The sequence below is a fragment of the Hemiscyllium ocellatum genome, chromosome 3 (assembly GCF_020745735.1).
Source record: "Hemiscyllium ocellatum isolate sHemOce1 chromosome 3, sHemOce1.pat.X.cur, whole genome shotgun sequence".
Classification (NCBI taxonomy): domain Eukaryota; kingdom Metazoa; phylum Chordata; class Chondrichthyes; order Orectolobiformes; family Hemiscylliidae; genus Hemiscyllium; species Hemiscyllium ocellatum.
Window position 1 is genome coordinate 48,214,214 of NC_083403.1, and position 25,521 is coordinate 48,239,734.

A 25,521-nucleotide genomic window follows, 5' to 3' on the forward strand; every position below is an offset into this window, starting at 1 on the left:
ATAGGTAGAGCCAAAATTTTGGAGGTTTATGAAAGTCAAGATGAAGAATTCTGGAATGCAGGAAGCCATTGGATGTTTGTGTGACCAGGAATGATGAGGATGTGGGTGTTGGTACACAGAACACAGTATTTCACATGTTTTATGGCTTGTGGATTGCACAATTGGGAAAACCAACAGGAACCACCTTGGAGGAGGCTATTTGCCAAATGTTAACAACTTAGAATTTCAGCAATAATGGTTCGGAAGTAACACATGTGAACAACAGCAGTGTAAGAAGGCAGTTCACCACTACCTTCTCAAGGGAGAGCTACGCATCGATACGTATAACAATGTGTAACTAATAGTGTTATGGACCAGACCAGAACCCCTCAATATTTTAAGGAGGTAGCGTAGACCCTAACATTTTCTTATTTTAAAGGTAGAAGTGTGATCGAGATGCGATATGACTGGTCAAACTACTCGACATTAAGCAAAACACAATTTATTTAAACATTACGGTTAAAATACAAGCAAAAAGAGGAAATTGGAATAATTTAATTATTGGTAAACTTAATATTTGATGCAGTACCTATTACTAAATAATTGTTCAAATATAGTAACATGCCATAAACCCCTTGGCAAAAACGCAAGTTCTGACACACATTCTTACATGCAGTTCTTCAATCTAGGAGGGAAAAAAAATGTTTCAGAGAAAGTAGCTGCTAAGAAGCATTCACTGATGCTTCCAACTCTCCTGAGACCACAGACACCTTCTGATGCTACTGAAAAAACCAAAACATAGAAGTCCTGATCTGAGAGAGCTGATCGCTCCCATTCAGGCTGTTTTTTTTTAAAAACAAACTCAAGGCCTTCCAAGTTGTTTACTCTAGTGGTTCTGGTGGACTGTTCGGTGCTCCTGCCTTACGACCACTCTTCAGAAAAATCCTGAACGAAACAACCTCTGAAAGTGACAGCATCATCACAATAGAACATAGAGCATTGTGGCTCAGAAACAGGTCCTTCAGGCAATTATATTCGTGCCAACACTGCTGGCTATCTAAACTAATCCCAACTTTCTTCACATGGTTTCTATCGCCCTATATTCCCTGCCTGTTCATGTGTCTATCCAAATGCCTCTTAAACATTGCCAGTGTATTTGCTTCCTCAACTTCCCCTGGCAGCATATTCCAGACATCTACCACCCTCCGTGTAAAGAAAACTTGCCTTGCACATGTCTTTTTAAACTTTCACCCTCTCACCTTAAACCTATTCCTCCTAATATTTGACATTTCTACCCTGGGAAAAGCATTCTGTCTATGCACCCTATCAATGCCTGTAACAATTTTATTTCCATCTTTCGGGCTACCCCTCAGCCTCTGAATCTCCAGCAAAAACCATCCATAATTGTCAAATCTGTCCTTGTGGCTCATATATTCCAATGTAGGCAACATCCAGGTAAACCTGTTTGCACTCTCCAAAGCCTCCACTTCTTTCCTATAATGTGACAGTCAGAATCAGATACAATACTACAAATGTAGCCTAACTAAAGTTATATAGTGCTACAATGTAACTTGTCAACTTTTATCGTCAGTGCACTGACCAGTGAAGACAAGTATAGCAGATGCCTTTGTTACCATCTTATCCATTTGTGTTACCACTTTAAGGGAATTATGGATTGGCACCCCAAGATCCCTCTGTTTTATCAATGAAAGGGGTCCTGTCATTTACCATAAACTTTTACTTTTGCATTTGACTTCCCAAAATGTATCACTACACACTTATCCCAATTAAACACCGTCTGCCATTTCTCCACCAAACTTTCCATCAAGAATGTCCCACTGGATCCTTTTGACAACCTTCCTCGCTGAGCACAAATCCTCCATGTTTCTGTGCCATCTGTACGCCTATTCTGCAGACTACCTACCTTTTTTATCCAAGTCATTTATTTATTGTTGCAAACAAGGAGTCCCAGCATCAATCCTTGCAGAACACTACTTGTCACAGACCTCTAGTTAGAAAAATTTCCCACCACAACTACTTTCTATCTTCTATGACTAAGCCAAACTTTGTGTTCAACTTACCAACTCACCATGGATTCCATGTGACTTAATCTTCTGGACCAACCTGCCATGCGATACTTTAAAGCATTTGATAATGTATGTGTAGACAACATCCGCTACCTCATCTCCAGTATTTCCTAAAAGAAAATCCAAATTTGTGATGCTAGAGTACCCCACACAAAGCCATGCTGACTATTCCTAGTAGATTAATTCTTTTCCACATGCAGGTAAATCCTGTTCCAAAGAATCTTCTCCAATGTTTTCCTGAATGCTGATGTAAGGGTCACTAGCCTATGATTTCCTGGATTGTCCCTGATGCCCTTCTTTAACAATGTAATGACTTTGGCAAATCTGAGTCTTCTGGGACTTCACCTGTAGCTAAAGAGGATGCAAAGATCTCTGTTAAGACCACAGCAATCTCCTCCCTCAGTATCTTGTATAATTTATAATTCATGCCAGTCAAAGTTTGTCTTTATACTGTAGCTAACATGCAGAACAAATAGTTAGAAAATTAATTCCAACGTGGTAGTTGCTCACTTAGACTTTCTAGTCCTGAATCAAGCCATTAAGAACCAGAAGAAGTTGTGTACATGTCCTGTTCCTTCAGGAATTTTTCTGTAGCAGTATCTTGCTGTGAACAAGTAATTCAAATACCGTATGTGAATGGTATAGAGTTGTAGTACTTAATACACTGGTTATCAAGTAAGCATGCCACAAGGAGTTAGAGGTTATTTATTTAATTTTTAAATTGAATATTTTGATGGTGAATTGTCTCAGTTACTACAAAATGATTTCCCTGGAGTGTCTGCACACTTAAAACATGTTAAACAACTCAAGTGTGATTACAAGGTATCTGAGAAATTTAGTTGGAGCATTTTCTGAACCAAATCTTGCACTTCCTCAAGTTATGTTTCATATATTGTCAAATACATCAGTGTGAGAGCTTTTCTGAAACTGCTTTGCAAAATTAACAGTATAACTGTATTCTAAAACAGCCAATACAACTGAAATATAGTAAAATATAAAGTAACTGAATTCCTTGAAGTCTATAACATTTCATTTCCTCAAGGTAGATTTGTTTTGATTTTTCTCTATTATTCCTTAATAAATCGATAACAGCTCCTTTGTTTGATCTATTTTACCTTTGCCTCTAATTGTGGGTAATATTTTCTACCAACTTGCATTGACAATTTTGCTAGCTTATTCTGATTCAATTTAAAAGACCCATTTTTCTGTAAGTCTGGCAATTTAATGTCAGTTGTGGCATGGGTAAGGTCATCAAAATCTTAGCAGACTGTAGAGCTGCTGTCATTATAGAGAGAGGACTAGTAGTGATTTAATGTGCGGGTCAGGATGGCCTGGATTGGACCCAGAACATTGATGGGTATCTGACATTTAGGAAGGATAAGAAACTAGAAAGGATGGCTCTTTTAGTTAAACATGCTATTAGCACAATAGAGAGGAATGACCGAAATTCAAAACATTACCAACCTTCTGAAGAAATTTCCCCTCAATTCAGTCCGAAATAGTTGACTTCTTATTCTGAAATGATGGCTCCCAAGCATCCATCTATTACATACCCTGTCAAATCTCTTAAGAATTTTATGTTTCAATGAGATCACCTTTGATTCTTCTAAACTCAAGGGATTAGGCCTAATTGGCTCCATCTTTCCTCAGAGGATAATCTACTCATCCCAGACATCAGTTTGGTGAGCCTTTAGTACACTTCTCAAAGGCAAGTACATCATTTCCATGGATAATGAGTTCAAACTGTACACTAGGCCTTGGTGAAACCATGGAAGTATTATGTAACTGCATTAGACTGATGTAATCCTTTATTCTAATCGCTTTGCAATAAAGACGAAGATATCATTTGCTCTCCTATATACTTGTTGTATCTGCCTGTTAACTCTCTGTAGTTCACATTTAAGGGCATCCTGTTTATGAATACCAATACCCTCCCATCATTTAGGAATATTCTGCTTTCTACTTTTCCTGTTATAATTGTCCGTTGTCATGGACAATTTCGCATTTTCCCACATTGTAATTCCATTTTTCGGGTTTTTGACCCAGTCATATCCGTTTGATTCATTTTGTAGCCACTTTGAATTTCCCTCACTTGAAAACAGCACTTTCCTATCATCTAAATTGTAAATACAGATTGTAATTGACTTAGGCCCATACATTGATCTTTGCAGTACTTGCTACAGCCTGCCAGTTCTGCTGCTATTTAATTTAAGATAGTTTTGTGCTATCCATTTGTCTGCCCCCTAGAGATTAATATTTAGATTGCCACAAATACATACGAGGTAATTACAACCAGTAGAGGGAAGATGTTTATGTCATCATCATGTTTTGAATAATAACTTGGGTGCCAATGAGAGGAGGCCCTTGTCTAAATTATTACACATGCCAGGTGTATTTGTATTTTCACTGTCAACTATGAATCTTAATACTGGGTAAATATTTAACTATGTTGTAGAACAGTGTTATATCATGTTTTTAAAATAACTTCTTTGATATTTTGAAGGTAAAATTTGCTGGCTATAAAATTGTCAATGTCCTGGCTGTATGCACAATGCCATTTGAAATCAGGCTACCAGAATTCACAAAAAGAAATCGGCCAATTGCAAGGTATGCATTTGGAAGTTATTGTGGATAACTATGATGCTAACACAAATAGAAAAGGTCGGAGTAGATCAAGAATCACTACCCCAAATATAAGCTCACATTTTTCATCTTAGATACTGACAGACCTGCTGTGTAAATTCAGAATTTCTACATTTCATCAGTGATTATTTTCTTTCCTTCTTGTGTTTTTTAATAATCTCAAGCTACATTGTAAGTAGTTGTGCTTTTTAATTATTTTGATTAGTCACTGAAATTCCAGTGTTCTTTTTCTCTCTTGCAGCTACGAGCCAGAACTGCATCCTGCAGCATCTTATAGAGTTAAAGCGTTAAAAGCTACACTTCAAATTTTTTCCACAGGCAGTATAACAATAACAGGTATGTTTGCAGACCTCAATTTAAAATGAACTATTATGGCCTCTTTTCGTTCTTTTTCAGGTTTGTCCAGAAACATTCTTCATAAACTTTCTAAAAATAAGTATTTTGAGGATTAATTTGTAGCTATCTTTTTAATGAATTTCTTTGGATTGCATGAGATCATTATATTACACGATTTCTTATTAACATTAAGTATATTGTCTGCAATATCTGCATTGTTCATAGTCCTTTATGTAATGCCATTAAAACGTTTAATGTATGTATGTTATCAGAAATGTAATTATTCTCTCACGCCAATCAAATTACTTTTTCAGAACAGACACTCCTAAAATATTACCTTGAAAAATGTTGCAATTTGCAGTTGTCAAAGAAACTCCTAACTGTTAATGAAAATGTTATTTAACAGCCAGTCAAATAATGTTAAATAATTATAGAAAATGATCACCAAATTAATGTTGCCAACCAGATGTTGTGCATACCAATGAAGAAAAATATGTAGTTGCTCGAAAACTACACAGTAGGTCTTTGGTTCTACTGTGCCCCTCATTTTGACCCACAATTTAATATACTTCAATTTCTGTTTTTCTCACTGATGGAGTACTAAATGTCAGTATTCATTAGCATAGAAATTTTTCTTAATTTGTGATATTTGTATTTAATTCCTTGAAAGTATCATTGCAACAAAGCATGAAAACAAAAGTTTGGATTGGACACTAAGAGTCATAGAATCAGAGATGTACATCATGGAAACAGACCCTTCAGTCCAACACATCCATGCTGACCAGATATCCCAACCCAATCTAGTCCCACCTGCCAGCACCTGGCCCATATCCCTCCAAACCTTTCATATTCATATACCCATTCAGATGCAATTTTAAATGTTGTAATTGTACCAGCCTCCACCACTTCCTCTGGCAGCTCTTTCCACCCTCTGAGTGAAAAAGTTGCCCCTTAAGTCTCTTTTATATCTTTCCTCTCTCACCCTAAACCTGTGCCCTCTCGTTTGGACCTCCTCACCCAAGGGAAGATACTTTGTCTATTTATCCTATCCATGCTCCTCATGATTTTATAAACCTCTGATGCTCCAGGGAAAACAGCCCTAGTCTACTCAACCTCTCCCTATAGCTCAAATCCTCCAATCCTGGCGACATCCTTGTAAATCTTTTCTGAACCCTTTCAAGTTTCACAACATCTTTCTGTGAGGAAAGAGACAAAAATTGCATGCAATATTCCAACAGTGGTCTAACCAATGTCCTGTACAGCCGCAACATGACCTCCCAACTCTTGTACTCAATATTATGACCAATAAAGGAAAGCATACCAAACATCTTCACTATCCTATCTACCTGCGACTCACTTTCAAGGAGCTATGAACTTGCACTCCAAGGCCTCTTTTTGTTCAGCAACACTTCCTAGGACATTACCATTAAGTGTATAAGTCCTGCTAAGATTTGCTTTCCCAAAATGCAGTACCTCACATTTATTTAAATTCAACTCCATCTGCCACTTCTCAGCCATTGGCCCATCTGATCAAGATGCCGTTGTAACCTGAGGTAACTCCTTCGCTATCCACTACACCTCCAATTATGGTGTCATCTGCAAACTTACTAACTGTACCTCTTATGCTCACATCCAAATCATTTACATAAATGATGAAAAGTAGTGGACCCAGCACCGATTCTTGTAGCACTCCATTGGTCACAGGCCTCCAGTCCCTGTATTCCATGAGATCTAATTTGCTCATCAGTCTCTCATGGGAAACCTTGTTGAAGCCCATATAGATCACATCTACTGCTCTGCCCTCATCAATCCTCTTTGTTACTTCTTCAAAAGACTCCTATCAAGTTTGTGAGACATGATTTCCCACACATAAAGCCATGTTGACTATCCCTAATGCTCTGTTTTACTTATGGATGGCATAATATAACTTGTCCTAATAATAATTGTATATCAACTCAAAATACACTATTCCCTTAGGGTATCAAGTACTCATTTGAAGTGTGGCATTGATTTGTTGGTTCGAAAGTGAGGGGGGTGTAATGGGTTTTGAATAGGGAAAAGATTTTAAATTTCTGGTTGTAAAACAGGATCATCATTATGGAGGAAGTAGATCAGCTAAATTAACAATAGCATTACTTAGTTTTCATATTGTAATTGCATATATTAAATTTGACATTAATAATATGGTCTATAAATGAGGGATTTGTTTAAAGTTAGTGCCTTTGCAGATATCATTTCACTGTGAGCATATATGGGGCACGCTTCAAATTAGTATTGCCACTTAAAATTTTGGAACAAGGCTAGAAGAGATGCAAGTAGGTAATTTTTCCCCTCGAACCTGCTCCATCATTCACCTCTCAGCCTCCTCTGTTCAAAGTAAAGCAACCCTACTGTATCAAGTCCAAAGATGTATAGCTTAGGTGGATTGGCCATGCTAAATTACCCTGTAGTGTCCAGGGATATGTGTTAGACGTGAGCAATGCAAGATTACAGAAATAAGATAGGGGGTCAGTCTGGGTGGGATACTCTTCAGCGCATCAGTGTCACCTTGTTGGGCTGAATGGCCTGCTTCCACACTGTAGGGATTCTATTAAATCTTTCCTCAGATCTGCAATTTTTAAAGCCCAGGCAATATTCCTGACAGTGTCCTGCGTACTGTCTAGAGCAATTAAGATTTTCCTGTAATGCGGTGATCACACAACTCCACTTGTGGTCTAACCAAAGTCTTGTATAGCTCTGGTATCGCACTCATGCATTTACATTCAATACTTTGGCCAATGAAGAAAACAATCCCTTCTATTTTCTTTACCACCTTACCTATCTGTCCTGCCCCCTTCAGGAACCTGTGGGCATACACTCCACATCTCTCTTCCTCTACCCCTTTTAATACCTTCCCATTTATTGTGTATTTCTCCTGAAAAGCATAACCTTGCACTTCTTCAGATTGGATTCCATTTGTCACTTTTCTGCCCACTTAACCAAACCAATAATACTTAAGCCATCTTCAACATTCGACAGCTTCCTTCTCCCTACCAACTATCCAGGCAATTTTAGTGTTGTCTCCAAATTTTCTCAACTTGTTTGCCACATTTATGTCTAAATTGTTAATGAACAGCAAGGTATCCGATAGTAAGGCCCGTGGAATACCACTGGCAATCAGTTTCCAGTCAAAAACAGGAAATATCAACTTGAAACTGTAGCAAGTTTGGATTCAACTCTCCACACTTCCCTGTATTTCTTGGGCGTTATTTTTTAAAGAGTGCACCCTGTGGGACCATGTCAACTGCCTTACTAAACTCCATGTCACCAACAACCATGGCACTGCTTTCATCAATCCACACACCCCCAAGATCTGCAACCATTCCACAGAGTGTCTCCTATTCCTTGCTGACCCCTTTACGATTTAGGATGCAAATTGTCTGGCCCTGGTGATTTATCCAACTGTCAACATGCCAGCCCATCCAGTACTTCCCTTGTCATTATGCTTATTTTATCGAATATTTCACACTACTCCTCTTTAATTTGGATGTATGCAGTATCTCCGTTCTGAGGACAGAGAAAGGTATTCTAATTTAGAACATTGATCACATCGTCTACATCCACACACAGGTTACCCCCATGTACATCTCTGATAACTCTTAATCAAAACCGAAAAAACTATAGATGCTATAAATTAGAAACAAAAACAGAAATTGTTGGAAAAGCTTAACAGGTCTGGCAGCATCTGTAGAGAGAAATCAGAGTTAATGTTTTGGGTCCAGTGACCTTTCCTCAACAATTCTGAGGAAGTGTCATTTCACGCGAAATGTTAACTCTGATTTCTATCCACAGATGCTGCCAGACCTGCTGAGCCTTGACAGCAATTTCTGTATTGGTTTCTTTCCTTGATCATCATCATACTCTAAATAAGCTGATAAAATATCTTTGAAATTTCCTTAAATTTCCAGGCCAGTATTTTCCCATAACTTTCCACATCACTCCTATGCTTTCCATTTTCCAAGTTTCCTTAAGTGTACTTTTTTTGCGTTGTCTTAAGCTCAATTTTCCTGTGTTGTCTTGTCCTGTATACCTCTGGATAACCAGGGGACACCAGATTTGGCAGTACCGGCCTTTATCTTGGTGGAGACATATCTACACTGTGCCTCAGAATTTCACTTTTGAATGCCTCGCATGATTTTGCCAATGACCTTCAAGTGACTGTAACCAGTCCATTTTGCCAGATCATCTTTCCTAAATTTGATGAAGGCAAACTTTACACTTCTTTATACCTGTTTTATTTTTGTCTTTTTCACACAATTATGCTAAATCTAACTATATTATGGTCGCTAGCTCCAAAATGTGTCACTCACTGCCACTTCATTCACCTGTCCAGCTTTGTTTCCTAAAATTGAATCTAGCATTTCATCCTCTCTCATCAAGCTTGTTGAATGCTGGTTTCAAAAATATTCTTTTCAGAATTTAAGTTTGCTCTCTAAGCTGGAAGGTTTGTTTTCAGACATTTCGTCATCATATTCGATAACATTAGTGAGCTTCCAGTAAAGCACTGGTGTTATGGCCCACTTTCTATTTATGAGAAATCGAGAAAAAGAACAGGAAATGACATTACCAACCCAAGAAAACCTAAACACATAAGTAGAAAGCAGGCCATAACACCAGTTCTTCACCAGAGGCTCACTGATGATGTTATCTCGTATGGTGATGGAACGTCTGAAAATGATCCTTCCAGCTCAGCATGCAAACCTACATCCAGAACTGCAATCTGAGCTACAAATCCTCTCCAAACTCGCTATATTCTTTTCAAAACAGTTCAAGAATTAGTGCTCTCTGTTCATTCATAGTCTGTCCCAGTTGATATTAAGTTAGTTAATTCACCAATTTTATTGCGTCTTGGTTTTGGAATCAGGTCTACACTGCCATCTAATTCAATCCAAAAAAAATTAAAGATTTAAGTTTTTTTGTTTTACCAATTTTCCATAGATATGGGGAAATATAGCATCATTGATATTTAGTCTTAGTAAATAAAAACAAGTTTCATTGAAATTAAGTATTCCCAATTATAACCGTTGTTGCTATCTCATAATCACTTGTAAAATCAAGCAACTCAAGAAATAATATATGCTCATCTCCAGCTAATTGCTTTATTTCTGAGCTATAAGTAGGAGCATGTGTGAAAGATGTATTGGTCAAGTTCTGTTGCATACTAGAGTTTCATTATTGCATGTTTTCATGTTGCACTGGGTAGTATTTAAACATCTTTAGATCGAAGACAATTACTATTTTGAGAGTGACTATACTGCTGTACCCAAGGGAGTGTGCAGTGAAACTTAAGCTTATAACTGGTTCAAATTGAGGAAAGTTCTACAGTATGTCAAAAATTAGCAAAACTGAATTAATATATGTAAGAGTTTAATTTAAAATTATTAATTTTACACTGTAGAATAAACCAGTTAAGTGTGATATATAATTTTGTGTATTTTTTCCCATTCTCTATCTTAGCACCCAGCATACAATGTGTTGCAACTGCAGTGGAGCAAACCTATCCTTTAATCTTTGAATCCCGAAAGATGATTAAATAACCATTCCTATTCTGGGACCATCCTTTTGGCTATTGAATAGATGACTACAAAGACCAGTTTTACCATATAATAATTCTGGGAATGGACATACAGTAAATGAGAGACTGTGAGAAGCTTATAACAATGTATGAACACAATGCAAATGTATTCATATTGGGATGTTAATATTGTTTTATTGTGAACTGTTTACATGACATGATGCTGCTGTTTTTCTTGGGAGAGCTCTTTTAGTCTGTGCAGTAAGGGAAACAAGATTGTAAAATGTGCACTACATTTAAAGTTGAACCATTTTTTCTGGTTGAGCTTTTTTGTTTTATTGTGAGGTCTTTTTTAAAAAATAAATTTATGCTGTATATGAAAACCAAAGATGCCACCAATATCATTGTTCATTTGGTTGAAGTGTTTAAATAAAAATTAATAGATGTGTATTTAATTTTATGCAAGAACCCTGCCATCACTCATAGTTTCTTTTAAAATATATAAACTGAGGAATCAATTTAGTATTCATGAATAAACCCAAAACATTATTTGGGCAATGAGTTTTGACCAACAAATCTTTGCAAGTAATAGTTGTGCTTAAAACTAAATTCCCATTTCATAGTGATTAAAAATTTCAGGTATACCTAGACGGAGTGTTCGTTTTTAAAATCAATATTTTATGGGCTAATTAAAAATGGAGGGTTCCTAAAAATTGAAGTCAAGTCACGTTCTATTAATTTTTTAAAACACTAGTGCATCAAACCTTTTGCAAATTGTAAGATATTGACAAATTATTTAAATATTTGCATGATTGCTTGTTGATCTTACATTTTAAAATTGATCAACTAAGCTAAGAACTTCATATACAGCACCATCTAATGGATCAAAAAGGCAGTGTAAAGTTGTTTATTAAAATGCTGTGATGCATACCATTTATCATAAACATTGGAAGTGTGTTAAAACATCGTAACAAATGTTGCATTAATATTCTAAGCCAATCCCTTAGGAAACATTTCTGTATTTGAAAAAAATCTTTCATGGGACGAGAATTAAATAGCCCATAATGCTGCAGACGGTGAATTTAAACAGGAACCTCACCTCCCACAGAATAAAGAGAATCTCACTGCTGTTGGTGAGTTTCAGTGTTTTTTTTTATTTTTGTTTGCTGTCAACTTAGGTGTACCTTTTGAGTTATGAATATTTCATACTCCAGAAAGAAAGCCAGTGACAACCGATCACCAGTGAGATTTATTCTCTGAACCCAGATTTATTTTGTCTATTGTTTTAATAAATACTGAATTGAAAGTGTTTTGATGCGCAGCTTTGATTTGAAAGTTTTAATGTACCTATTAACAAGAAATTACTTACGTAACTTAAAAAAAGATGGTATTGACCCTTCACCATTTCTAAAGGAAATAGTCAGTGCTTACGGTTTGCTGCATAATAAATATTTGATATTACAGTATTTCATCAAATTTAATTATCTAAAATGAAAACAAAGCTTGCATTCTGCAAATTACTAAGCTTGAAACTCTTGACTTTGTGCTGTAGAATGCATACTGCAGTATAGCAGTGAACCTATTCTTGATTTGGCTCCTCTTTTTCCCAGCTGAATATTTATTCCTCAGGTTGCATGTCCATCCTCATGAGCAAGTAGCATCTGTTTGATATAAGAATACAATTGAATTTGAAATATGACTTTATAATTGTGATTGCAAGGTAATTCGCAAACAAAAATATTCAATTGGATGTTACTTCATTTAAATTAACATCAAAATTCACATCAAACATAATCCTCTGAGTATTGGATAGCACTTCTGAATAACCCATTTTTTTGTAAGTTTTCTGTAAATTTTCAATCCTGGACAAAATTGTAGATGGATGTATGCAACGGTAACATATCAATTTACAATATTCTCCCAATAAATGTAGACCTGAATATTTAATAGTTGCTTATTTAATGTAGCAATGCTTCCGCATCCTCAAAGGGTTATGTTGAATGACAGAGTGCATCTGTCATGTAAATAGTATTTTTCAATATATGTCAGCATTGTTGCATAGATGTTATGTCTTCATTCCAATTGCAAATAGCTGGAACATTGTATTGCTTTTCTACCAGACCTTTCAAATTGCCTCTACTGTTGTATTTGAGTTGGAAGGACAATTATGTACTGCAAAGGCTAAATGTTTGTGTTGATAAGATGTAGTTAAGATGGTATACTTTTTCATAGAAATATGTAACTTTCATATGTAAAACTGTAAATTCAGGAAAAAAAAATTCAAAAGCTACTATTCGTAGAAAAATGTGTTTTGGTTTGCTTTTAAAATTTTCAGTAACAAGGTGACTCTGTTGACCTGACGTGCATGAGCACTTCACTGTTGAAGAGGGAAATCCGAGAAGGTGTGCTTCAATGAGTGAAGTTCATTTTTAATTAATGATCCAGAGAAAGCGAAAGTAAGTGATTTGTAATGAGGAAACAAAATTAGAATTGAGAACTGTAGAGTACTGAACTGTGCATGCATCTACAATGCTGTAGGACAGTGCAGTACGGCATAGATAGACATTGTAAGCTTGCATTTTGAGTAATGATAGATTATAGCTCAAGCTCAGTGTACTGTCATCTGCAAGATTTCCAGTTTCAATGGAAATTCCTGAATTATTTTTTCCCCTGGGCATGCAAGTGATTATGGCATTGAAGGCTATCCACAAAAGGGAAGGTATAAATGGAATTCTGAATAACATATTTCCACATAATACTCAATGTACAAATAAGATTGTTGGCCAGACATTTTTTGGCTTTTTTCAAATTATAAGTTAACTGATAGAAGCAGAAATTTGACATCAATATCATTCTTCCCGAAAAACAGCATGTACAATTCTTGAGTAGCCTAGTAAATGAATCTTATTTCCAGGTTAGTGGAATTAACATTGAATTATCACTGACAGCTTCTGGGATTCAATCAAATACCTAATTATTTTGAAGGCAAGTGATACTTTGTGGCAAATATCCAATTTCCAGTTACGTACATATAATTCAGGCTATTTTTCCGACTTAGCAAATAGCCATTCAAGAACCATATATTCATCAAATGAAGGATTTTAAGGTAGAGCTGTATGGCAGAATTAAGATTTTAGTGCAAATAAATATATGGGAAGAGATGATGCAGGTATGCCAAAAAATTAAAACATGTAAATGGTTTGTAGGTAAAGTGGTCTTTTAGAGCAGTGGTAGTTCTACCTCTGGACCAGAAGGTCCAGGTTCAAGTGCCATTTACCACAAAAGTGTGTCATAACATGTCTGACCTGATTTTAAGAAAAAAATTGCATACACATTTTTTTTTAAGTTTTAGAGGTCTACCATATTTTTCGTTCTTTATTCTTTCATAGGATTCTGGCAAGTCCAACTTTGTTTCTTATTCCTAATTACCTTTGAACTGAGTGGCTTACTAGGCTCTTTCAGAGAACAGTTAAAGGGTCAACCATGTTACTGTGGGTCTGGAGTTACTTGACCAGACCAGGTAAGAAGGACAGATTTCCTTCCCTAAAGAACATCACTGAACCAAATAGGTTTTTATGATGATAAATAATAATTTTCATGGTCACTCTTTACTAAGTCTTCTTTCAGTTCTAGATTTAGTCATTAAATTGCCATGGTAGAATTTCAAACTATATCCACTGAGCATTAGCCTCTGGAGTACCAGTCTAATGACTACCACAAAATTACTGTTCCTCCTAATGTTGGTTACATGTATTGAAGGATACACATCCTGCCAATCCTGAGGTTAGAGAAAGCAAAATAGTTTTGCATGATAAAGGCTAGGCATTTTAAATAACCTTGCTGTTATAATTTAGAACGTACACCTGCAAATTCTACTCTACTACATTTGGGTTAGTGACCAGAATTATGAATCTCTAGAGTTATTTGTCAGGGATAACATGAGAGCCATTAATGTGATCGAATAAATCAAATTCCATTATATTGAGGGAAAACTAGGGCTGTGGTTCAATCGTCTTTGTTTACATATTTTTTGTTGATCAGAATGTTTCTTCTCATCCTTTTCTAAATACTTCCACTAGCTTACAAGGAGCACAGAATGGCTGATTCACTTATGAAAGATCTTTTGACTTGTCAATTAAATGTTATAACTTGCAACAACTGTTGTTGGAATGGTAAAGTAGGTTTCCTTTGGTTCAAAGTGGCTTACTGCAGAGAACAGAAACAGCTCCTGAGCAGTATCCAGATATCTTATTCCTAGCCGCAAGATGTTCATTTACTTGAGAACCATCCATACAGTTGTTGGCAGGCAAAAGGCTGTTATCATTGATAATTGATCATTAGGCAATAGACTGATCAAATTGTTGTTGCCAACCAAAGCTCCATCTGAAAACAGAGCCCCTCAGTGCCAGTCTGTCTGCAAATTTCAATAACTGTTTATTTAAGCAGCTGTTTAAAAGATGCTTGCGACATTTGATTTTCAAAACGTAGCAAGCCTAGAAGAACACTGGTTTTGAAACCATTCTTTCTTAATTCAGTCCATGACTTTTTTTATTAAAAGACATTTTTGAAGAGATTAGACCTAGTTTAAAAAGCAAGGAGCACCTAAAAATCAGGTTTTAAACTAGCAGTGTTATAACACAGGATGAGTTGAACACTAAACAGCAGACAGTATGCAATAAGTAGGACTAAGCAATCCTGAAACCAATGAATCAGATCTAAATTCTGCATCTGGACACTTTTTCAGTTGTGAATGGTAGTAGACAAGTAAAAGACTAACAAAAGGAGAATGAGGCTTTACAAAAATCCCATCTTCAAAGATGTGCAATGTAGCACAGTAACTTAAGAAAATAGATGAATATTTGCATCCGTCTTCAACCAGAAACAGGAGTAGACAATCCATCTTTCATTGTCGTTCATCCTCTTTAGATCTCCTGCACCATAGATGTCAGTCTTCAACCAGTTTGATTCACTTCATATGCTGTCATGAAACAAGACTGATAGACACCACTGCATCCAGACATTGATTTTGTCAGTGAGCTAGGATCTTGGCTGCACTGCTAGAACACACCAATGCTATAAATGAAAGGCATGTAACATGACATATTGAGCTCAGCCATAATTAATATGCTACTGTCATCAATGGTTATGCCATTGCCAAGAAGAAGAGTTCTATGCTGATCTTGAAGTCCTCATTGTTATACCAAAAGAAGAAATTATTTCTCTAATGCCCCAGTAGCTGTGATCCAATATCTGGAGAGGAACTATTAGAGAAAAGGTCAATGGAAATGGTGTTCTATTGCTAAAACAAAATGCATGACATCCCCAAGGATCGATATTAAAAACGTGGAGATTTCCAGATCAAATTGTTAGCATCTTCTGGCTTATGTCATTGGTTCAGTGATAGACGTAAATGACGTCAATATCAATTGATCTTTGCAGGGACTGATTGCTTCTGGCCAAATTATTGGCATGGCTCATTGGTAATGAATTTCCACCACCATAAAACATTGCAAGAAAGTTTTAGCCCGAAAGTAGGAATTTTAAAAGCTGCTCACCATTACTCTTTTTCACACACCTAATTTACTTTCAGAACATTGGGATTAAGTCAATCGCATGGACCCCTGTGCCAAGAACACGAGATTTGAACATTATTGTCACCAGAATTGGTTTGATCAAAGTAATACAGACATATGTGGCTTCCCGGAATACAAAAAGAGCAATTACTTTGTTGGCAGAACAATCCAAGTCCACTTGTCAAGAAGATAACATTCCAATAGCTCAAAGCTGAATCGTGAAGAAAATTTGACAAAATTTGTCAGTGGCAAGAAGACAAAATCAGAGAAATCCAATAGTATGCTGTCTTAACATGCAAACTTTTTAAAAATGCTATCATGGCCATCCATAAAACCAAGTTTAAATGAACAAAATTCTTATTGTTCACAGGATGGAGTCTTTCTTTGGTGGTGCAGTGATTAGCACTGCTCTCTCACAGCACCAGGGTCCCAGATTTGATTCCAGCCTTGGGTGACTGTGTGGAGTTTGCACATTGTCCCCGTGTCTGCGTGGGTTTCCTCCAGGTGCTCTGGCTTCCTCCCACAGTCCAAAGATGTGTGTGTTAGGTGAATTGGCCATGCTAAATTGCCCATAGTGTTAGCTACATTAGTCAGAGGGAAATGGGACTGGGTGGGTTACTCTTTGGAGGATTGGTGTGGACTGGTTGGGCAAAGGGCCTGTTTCCACACTGTAGGGAATCCAATCTAATCTAAAATCTTCAACTCTGAATCTGCAGTGACTGCTGATATTCTCCAGGCTATCAGTAGCCTCTGGTAGAATTGATAAGTGAACCAATATCAATCAGACAGTTGCAATGAACAATCAAGCAGAGTGGAAGATTTAAACGAAAATACTTTTAATCTGAAATTTTAAAAAAAGTACTGGAGAAACTCAGCATGTCTGGCAGCATCAGTGAAGAGAGAGATGGGATTAATGTTTTGAGTGTGAGATGACTTTTTTTAGATTTGCTTTCTTCTCTGCTGCTGCCCTGCTTTATCATTTAAGGTATTTGGTCTCAGATGCAGCTTAACAAGCAAGTTGTTAGCTATTTGAACTATTGGAAGAAAGCACCACACAGTCATTAATGTCAATGCTGCTATGATTAATGTAGTGCTTCAGTGTGTCATTGGTGTGTTTTTGTATGTTACCTTCCCCCCACCAAGAATGTTGGCCAAATGAGAGTTGAGATACAGAATATGGCGGAGGAGATGTGTTTCAGCCACCCTTACACAATATGCAACCCATCATAGTTGATTTTGTGTAAGTTTTGCCTGAATGCTTGTAGAGTTGGCTTCAAGAAAAACACAAACCTTTGTTTGAGGTACAGATGCAAATTCTCTGGATCTGACAAAGTATCAGAGTTTTGAAAGGTGGGAGAACATAAGATTCACAGTTCAGTGATTGTGGGGATGCAAAAAATACTCTGTTGTCGGTCAGCTTGAGGAGTGGGCAAGAGCATACTTGAACCAAATAAAAGTGAGAGGATCCATGGGGATTTACGTTGCTAGCTTGTGATCAAAACAGAGTTTGGAGTACTCAAACTAGCCTAATTCTGTTTCAGTATCAGTCATGAATTGACATGTTGGTTGACTAATCCTCTCTCCATTGCTAAGAATGTCGTTGCATTACCCAGCTAACCACAATGGCTGAGATCAGATAACTTGACCCAGATTGGTGCCAAATGTGGACATTCGCTGGCCTGCTTTTGTTGTGCAATCTTCTTAACAATTAGTGGTTATTAGGGCGCTCTATTTATTTTTTTTTACAGCAGAAACAATGGGTTGAATCTTAAGGGCCTGAACATAAGACCATAAGACATAGGAGCAGAAATTAGGCCATTCAGTCCATCAAGTATGCTCTGCCATTTAATCATAGTTGATAGGTTTTCAGCCCCATTTCCCAACTTTCTCTCTCTAATTTTTGATCCCCATGGCAATCAAGAACTTATCTATCTCTGTTCTTCATATACTTAATGACCTGGCCTCCACAGCCCTCTGGCAATGAATTTCACAGATTCACCCCTCTCTGACTAAAGAAGTTTCTCCTTATCTCAATTCTAAAGCGTCTTCCCTTTACTCTTAGGTTGTACTCTTGGGTCCCCATCTCTCCCAACAATGGAAACATCTTCCCAACGTCCACTCTGTCCAGACCATTCAGTATTCAGTAAGTTTTAGTTAGATACCCCCTTCACCCTTTTAAACTCCAAGTATAATCCCAGAGTCCTCAAACTTTCCTCATATGTTAAGCCTTTCATTCTTGAGACTATGCTTGTGAACTACCTCTGGACCCACTCCAGGGCCAGTACATCCTTCCTGAGGTTCAGGGCCCAAAATTGCACACAATACTGTAAATGTTGTCTGACCAAAACCTTATAAAGCCTCAGAAGTACATCCCTGTTTTTATATTCTAATCCCCTCGAGATGAATGGCAACATTGTATTTGCCTTCCTACCTACTGACTCAGCCTGTAAATTTAGAGGAACCTGGACTAGCACTCCCAAGTCCCTTTGCATTTCAGATTTCTGAGTTTTCTCTCCGTTTAAATAATAGTCCATACCTCTATTCTTCCTACCAAAGTGCATGACCTCACACTTTCCCACATTGTATTTCATCTGCCACTTCTTTGTCCACTCTCCAAACCTGTCTGAATCTTTCTGCAGCCTCCCTGCCTCCTCAATACTATCTGACCAATACCTTTGTATCACCTGCAAACTTAGCCAGAATGCCCTCAATTCCTTCATCCAGATCATTAATGTATAAAGTGAAAAGTTGTGGTCTCAACATTGACCCTTGTGGAACACCACTAATCACTGGCTTCCATCCTGAGAAGGACCATTTTATCCCTGCTCTCTGCCTGCTGCCAAATAGCCAATATTTTATCCATCCTTGCCTCAAATACTCCCCATACGCACTTATCTTACTCAGCAAGCCTCCTGCACGGCACTTCATCAAAGGCCTTCTGGAAGTCCGGATAGATAACATCCATTGGCTCTCCTTGGTCTAACCTGCTTGTTACATCCTCAAAGAATTCTAAGAAATTTATCAGGCATGACCTCCCCTTGATGAAACTATGCTGCTTTCGCCTTATTTTACCATGCACTTACAAGTATGCAGGCAATGATAAGATTTGTGGCAAAACCTTATCAGGCATTTGATAAGGTTCCCCATGGTAGACCATAACACTAAATATGGAGGCATGGTATTGAGGGTGATTTAGCGGTTTGGATCAGAAATTGGCTAGTTAAAAAAAGACAGAGGGTGGTGGCTAATGGGAAATACTCATCCTGGTGTTCAGTTACTAGTGGTGTATTACTGTTTTGGGGCCACAGCTATTTGTCATTTTTATAAATGACCTGTATGAGACTGTAGAAGGATTGGGTTCGTAAATTTGTGGATGGATCCTAAGATCAGTGAAGTTGTGGATAGTGCTGAAGATGGTTGCAGGTTGCAAAAGGACATAGAAAGCTGCAGAACTGGGCTGAGAGGTGGCAAATGAAGTTTAATGCAGAAAAGTGTGTGGTGATTCACTTTAGAAGGAGCAACAAGAATAAAGAGTACTGGGCTATTGGTAAGATTCTTTGCGGTGTAGATGAGCAGAGTGCTCTCAGTGTCCATGTACCTAATCCCTGAAGGTTTCCACCCAAGGTGATAGAGTTGTTAAGAAGGCACATGATGTGTTAGCTTTGATTTGTAGAGGGATTGAGTTTCAGAACCATGGGGTCATGTTGCAGCTGTACAAAACTCTGATGCAGTCCCACTTTGAGTATTGCATACAGTCTGGTCACCACATTATAGGAAGAATGTGGAAGCTTTGGAAAGGGTGCAGAGGAGATTTACTAGGATGTTGCCTGGTATGGAGGGAAGGTCTTATGAAGAAAGGCTGAGAGACTTGAGATTATTTTCAATAAAAGAAAGTTGAGAGGTGATTTAATTGAGACATATAAGATAATCAGAGGGTTAGATAGGGTGGACAATGAGAGCCTTTGTCTTTGGATGGCAATGACTAACACGAGGGGACGTTGCTTTAAATTGAGGGGTGATAGATATAGGACACGAAGAGGTGGTTTATTTACTCAGAGAGTAATAGGGGTGTGGAATGCTCTGCCTGCAACAGTAGTAGATTCACCAACCTTAAGGGCATTTAAATGGGCATTGGATAAACAAATGGATGAAAATAGAATAGTGTAGGTTAGATGGGCTTCAGATTGGTTTCACAGGTCAGCACAACAGCAAGAGCTGAAGGGCCTGTACTGTACTGTAATGTTCTAAGTTCTATATTGATTGTACAAGATGTCCAGTGACATCTCAACAATGGTAGCAATTCATTGCATCTTTTATATATTGGCCGGGCAGTGAGGCAAGCTTCTACTCTTAAACTTTCATTTACAAATTTGGTTTAAACAGTCCCCGATGGGGCACTGTAACAAAACTACAAACTAACAGTCAATGGAACTTTCATAAAAGGGAATATTAACTGGGGTGATGAAGCACCCCAGCTCTGAAATACCTAAAAGGCTTATATTGTGCCGGTGAATACCATATGTTCTCTCTCCATGGATGGCCAAACACAGATGGAGCCAGGAAAGAGGTGTAGACAGTCAGACACAATGACCTCCTCCACAGTCTGCTGCCTGGATTATAACTTTGGGCAGATCCTCCCACATAGGGTGCCTATAGTTCGGGAAGATGGAGCTGAAGTGCCCAACCAGAAATTGAGAAACTGTCCATTCAAAAATGCGAGAGGAGCTGCAAACTGAAGTACTCAACATAAATGTGAGAAAGTTTCATCCAGGCCACAAAAACTACATGTAGCTTGGCACACCATCTACTTACTTAAATGGTGATTACTTGGGGCTGCTGCAGGCTGCACTCACTACCCCCAGGTGCACAATGGAGAAGGGAGGCCCTGTTTATATAGGGCACTTCACTGGGCATATTTGCCACTGAGGGGTAAAATGTAGCAGCCGCCCACACAGGAAACACCTCTGCTGTTTTGATAGACAGGAGGAATTTCCTTGAGATGATTCAAATTGTGAGGTTCCATGTCCAGGGGGAAAGTCCATTACACAGGACTAATGTCGAGTTCCAGACACACACGAGTCAGTTCATCTGTAAGTCTACTCCACAGTTGAACCATCTCAACTTTTATGAGGTACTGGGCCTGACTACCTAGCTCACGAGGCCCTGGATGACTTGGACTATGTATTAGATGTAGTTCTGTGCCTTCACAGCAGCTGTTCCAGCATTACCTAGCCCATTTCTCCACTGGTCAACTCAGTGGGCTGAATATTCACCTATGCAGCTCTATTGATCCAACATCTTTGTAATTCTTTTTATAGCTTTTCAAATTGATTGTGATAAGAGATAGAAGCTGCACTATGAATATGATCTTGGCTGATCATCTACCTTAACTCTACTGGCCCAAGTGTTCCCAATCCTTTGAAAATCTGTTGATCTCAATCTTGATTGTTTTCAGTGAAGCAGCATCCATGGTACTTTGGGGTAGAAAATTCAAAAGATGTACAGTCATCTGTGAAAAGTAATATTTTTATATCTCAATCTTGATTAATTGACCCTTTATCCTGGGATTGTGTCTGTGTTCTAGATTCCCTAGCTGAAGAAAACAAACTCTCTGTGTCTGCCCTTCAAAATGTTGGATATGCTAACATGATCATTTCTCAGAACCTTTTTGATGAAAGGTTATTGTCTTGAAATATTAATTTTATTTTTGTTCCTCAACAAGTAATGACTTGTTTCTGCACCTCATATTTACTTTAGCTACTTTCCATGTTATACCTATGTGAAAACTTGGACAATTTATTTTTGCAATCTTGGCCTGTTATTTCTCTTCCTATTTCTTCTTCTTATCAATTCTTTAGTCATTCTTTGCTGGTTACTAAGTCCATCTGAACCTCCTATTCTTTGTAGTATTATATGCCTCTTTCTTTAATCTTCAATAGTCCCCAGATTCCCTTGTAAGCTACAGATGGATCTTTTGTGTGAGCTTTAATATTAATGGAATATTTTTAGTTTATTTACCCAATCAGCCCTCAATCAGCTCTCCCTTTATTGTTTAAAGTTGAGATTTTTATTTTAGACTTGAATATGTCACTCTCAAACATCTTATGGAATTAAATTATGTCTTTGTTTTCCCCCCCCCCCCCCAGAGGATATTTTACTATGAGATTAATAATTGCTCTGTCTCATCACACAATGCTGAATCCTAAACACTTTTTTCCCTAGTTGGCTCCATAGCTCCATCTCTTATACTAAGCTCCATTATTTCTCTTCTACACCTGAGGATTTTTGCTTCTTTAGGCACTGTGTTCTGCATTCTCACAACATTTTATGTGAAGCAGTCTTTCCTAGTATCTTTAACCAGTTTAGTTCAAATTCCAAAGTTATTGTTCTTTTATTCTGGATTTCTCTGAAGAAGGAAAGGATTGTTCCCTTATAATCCCTTTCATTATTTAAGTACATCAATCCAAATTTCCTTTTTTTAATAATGTTATTTAAATTTATTCCATATTTACACATCATCAGTCTATTCATCCATCATATCATCCTAATGGTTTGTTGCTAGATATTTTCCAGATTATTATATCCCTCCTTTTGTATCTCATCCAAAATTGAACAAAATATTCCATATATAGTTTGTCTAGAACAGTATACAACTGCAGTAATCCCATCTTGTTTTATTATTTTAAATGTCTTGGAATGCAATTCATTAAACACTGTAAAAGTATGTACTGAAATCTGCAAGCTAACTTTGTTGTTTTAGACGAAATAATGTTTTTCATTCTATACCTCACAACCTCCAACACTTCACTATTTAAATGATACTGTTAATAAAGCAGTCAGAAAATTGTGGCTTGAAGCTCCATTCTCACACTGGAGTATTTAGCCTAGGCTGTATTTTCAGAACTACATTTTTGGAGTTGTTACAAGTTCATATGAATATGGTTTCCATTTTCATATTTTAAAGAAAGAAACAACACTATCTGAAAACAAGTTATAAAATATGAGTAAGACATCTCCACTTCTGAAGTCAAATTCTCTTGCAATGAAGCCGGCACACTAATTTGCCTTCCTAATTGCTTGCTGCCTCTGCCTGTTTAATTTCATTGACTGTTTTTAAGCTTTTCACAATCGGCATCACAAGCAGCAATAAGTTGCCAATTAAGGGGAATTACTGCTTATTTAAACATCTTACCTAACTAACATCATTCAGTTTTCTAACCTAGCAAACTCACTACATGGTGAAAAATCTCAACATTAAAGCCCATATATCTGGTAGGTTCAGTTTATCACTGCAGCCCACATCAACATCAATACTGGCCATATGTACCCTTTCTCCACAAACACTGGCGCACATCATCCACCAGACTCTCACTGCTATCCTGGTACCAGTACAAAATTACATTGCAGGGTGCACTGACAACTAGCAATGAAAGACTGCTGTGGGGACACTTTATGTGCACAGTCAGGCATTCAGCTTACAGATTGGACCTGGCTGCATCTCAGGACTGCTCGCTTGCTATTTTCCTGCTCAATCACTTAGTGCCTATGGCATGGTTGCAACACTTATACTAAGTAGGACAGTACAAATTAGCGCATTCACACAACCAGCCAGTTTGCCATGATGATCCTCCGTTAAAGAGGCATACAGCTTGTTGTACAGCAGTTAAACATGTCAATCTCACACCCATTGCATGTACCAACAGCTTACGAGGCAAACACACTGCATGAGCAGCACACAACAGCTGTGTTTCACAGTCTTTGGGAAGTAGTCCTCACTGAAGTCTGTGGTGACCTCTGATAGTCACGGGGTCCCAATATAGTATGTCAAATGCCACCTCCAACAGGCGACCAAGGTCAAACATGCAGCTACAGTATTCTCGGTAAGGAGGGCTATATGCCTCTACAGTCCAGACAGTTGGTCAGGGTCATAGCTGACAGTCCAGGGAAACGAGTAGGATTGTCAAAATAAAGGCATCAGTCAGGACTGTCGAGTCAAATTGGTTGGAGTAGGACACGGTCAGTCCATTGGCTCCATCCAAGAGGAAAGGGGGAATTTGGGTTAAGAGCAGCTGTTGCCATGGGATTGAGTCTTGACAAGTTGGTCTTTGGAATTGGAGCCTTCAGACTCTGTTGAAAGGTGGAGTATGACTGTGAAGGTGGAGGGTTATCCACAAAGGGCCAGAGGCATATTGTAAAGCTTGGCTTGGAAAAGAGGGGGAGCGCTGTGCATGGTCAGGAGAACCCTTGCAGTGAATGACCATGGCAGGCAGGGTCACCTCATGTACCAGGGGCTGAAGGGGAAAGGTGGGCAAGTATAGATCTTTGCAAATGGTTGGGTGGACAGTCAGGGTAATGTGAGGCCTAAGGGGGGAATTGTCAATGTCTGGGAGCTCACTGACACTTTCAAGCTGAGGCTGGAACCCACTGGCACTCGCCTTCTATTGTGATGCAAATTTAAAATGTGAAATGGTGAAGGAAATGGCTGTGAGCATACTCAGAGTGAATGGGGTAGGTATCTCAACTTGCAAGGGAAGGAGCTGCAGCTAACATCCGCCCCAAGTCCTGAAGAAGGGTTACACTCAAAACATCAACTTCTCCACCTCCTGATGCTTCCTGGCTTGCTGTATTCTTCCAATCTCCTGCTTGTCTAACACTGATCATAGGGCTTTTAAAGGCAAAGAACTTCGATCTCAGATGGATGTTCTGTACAGGACACAGATATAGAGACTGCCGTACCCCTGGGACATCCTACAGCATTGACCCTCTCTCCAAGTAAAGACAACCCATAAGTTGAGAATCATGTACAAACCATGTTCGGTAATGGAGCTTGTTAGTCTTGCAGGTTTGGTCAGGTGACCCCAGGGATGCCTCTATCTCTGTGGACAAGTTGATCCTCCTCAGCCTGGACATCCAAGAGTCAGAGGGAGGGCAGGATGGTGGATGGCCCAGGCACCTCGGCATTATCCTGAGGAGACTTTGCAGGCTCTTGTGTGTGATTTATCTTTCAATGCATGCTTCCCAGCATTATTCTCACTCCTTGAGAGGAAGGGAACCTGTACTGGGGTCAGTGTTCCAGACTACCTTGTTGCCAAATCATTGATCCTGAGGTCCAATGGGTAGGCCAATAGAGTACAAGTCTGTGTGCATCCTCAACAGGCTCTGAGGATACTAGGCGTGGCTGGCCAAAGCAGCAGCATTCTCCTGTTCATGAAAATAGACAGACTGACACAGAATTCTTTGCACTGTTGCAGTTTCTAGCAATAAGGGCCATTAGGTCCCACATACTTGTTTGCCACTTCTGTTCCTTCCTCTGTATTTGGATGTTGTCTCTGATTGCCAATATTACTGG

At 38.2% G+C, this 25,521-nt stretch overlaps 2 protein-coding genes across 10 annotated transcripts in view; one reads left to right on the forward strand and one right to left on the reverse strand.

Annotated features, from left to right (window-relative positions):
- Positions 1-12,873, forward strand: part of tbpl1 (TBP-like 1) — a 49,708-nt gene extending 36,835 nt beyond the window's left edge. For all 9 annotated transcript variants that reach the window (XM_060849782.1, XM_060849783.1, XM_060849786.1 and 6 more), the window contains 3 exons: positions 4,570-4,673; positions 4,951-5,045; positions 10,542-12,873. In XM_060849782.1, coding sequence (XP_060705765.1) covers positions 4,570-4,673; positions 4,951-5,045; positions 10,542-10,621 — 279 coding nt within the window. In that variant the 3' untranslated portion in view covers positions 10,622-12,873. The remainder of the gene's footprint in view (positions 1-4,569; positions 4,674-4,950; positions 5,046-10,541) is intronic.
- slc2a12 (solute carrier family 2 member 12) overlaps positions 11,537-25,521 on the reverse strand; it is a 49,533-nt gene continuing 35,548 nt past the window's right edge. The window contains exon 7 of the mRNA XM_060849778.1: positions 11,537-12,260. Coding sequence (XP_060705761.1) covers positions 12,244-12,260 — 17 coding nt within the window. The 3' untranslated portion in view covers positions 11,537-12,243. The remainder of the gene's footprint in view (positions 12,261-25,521) is intronic.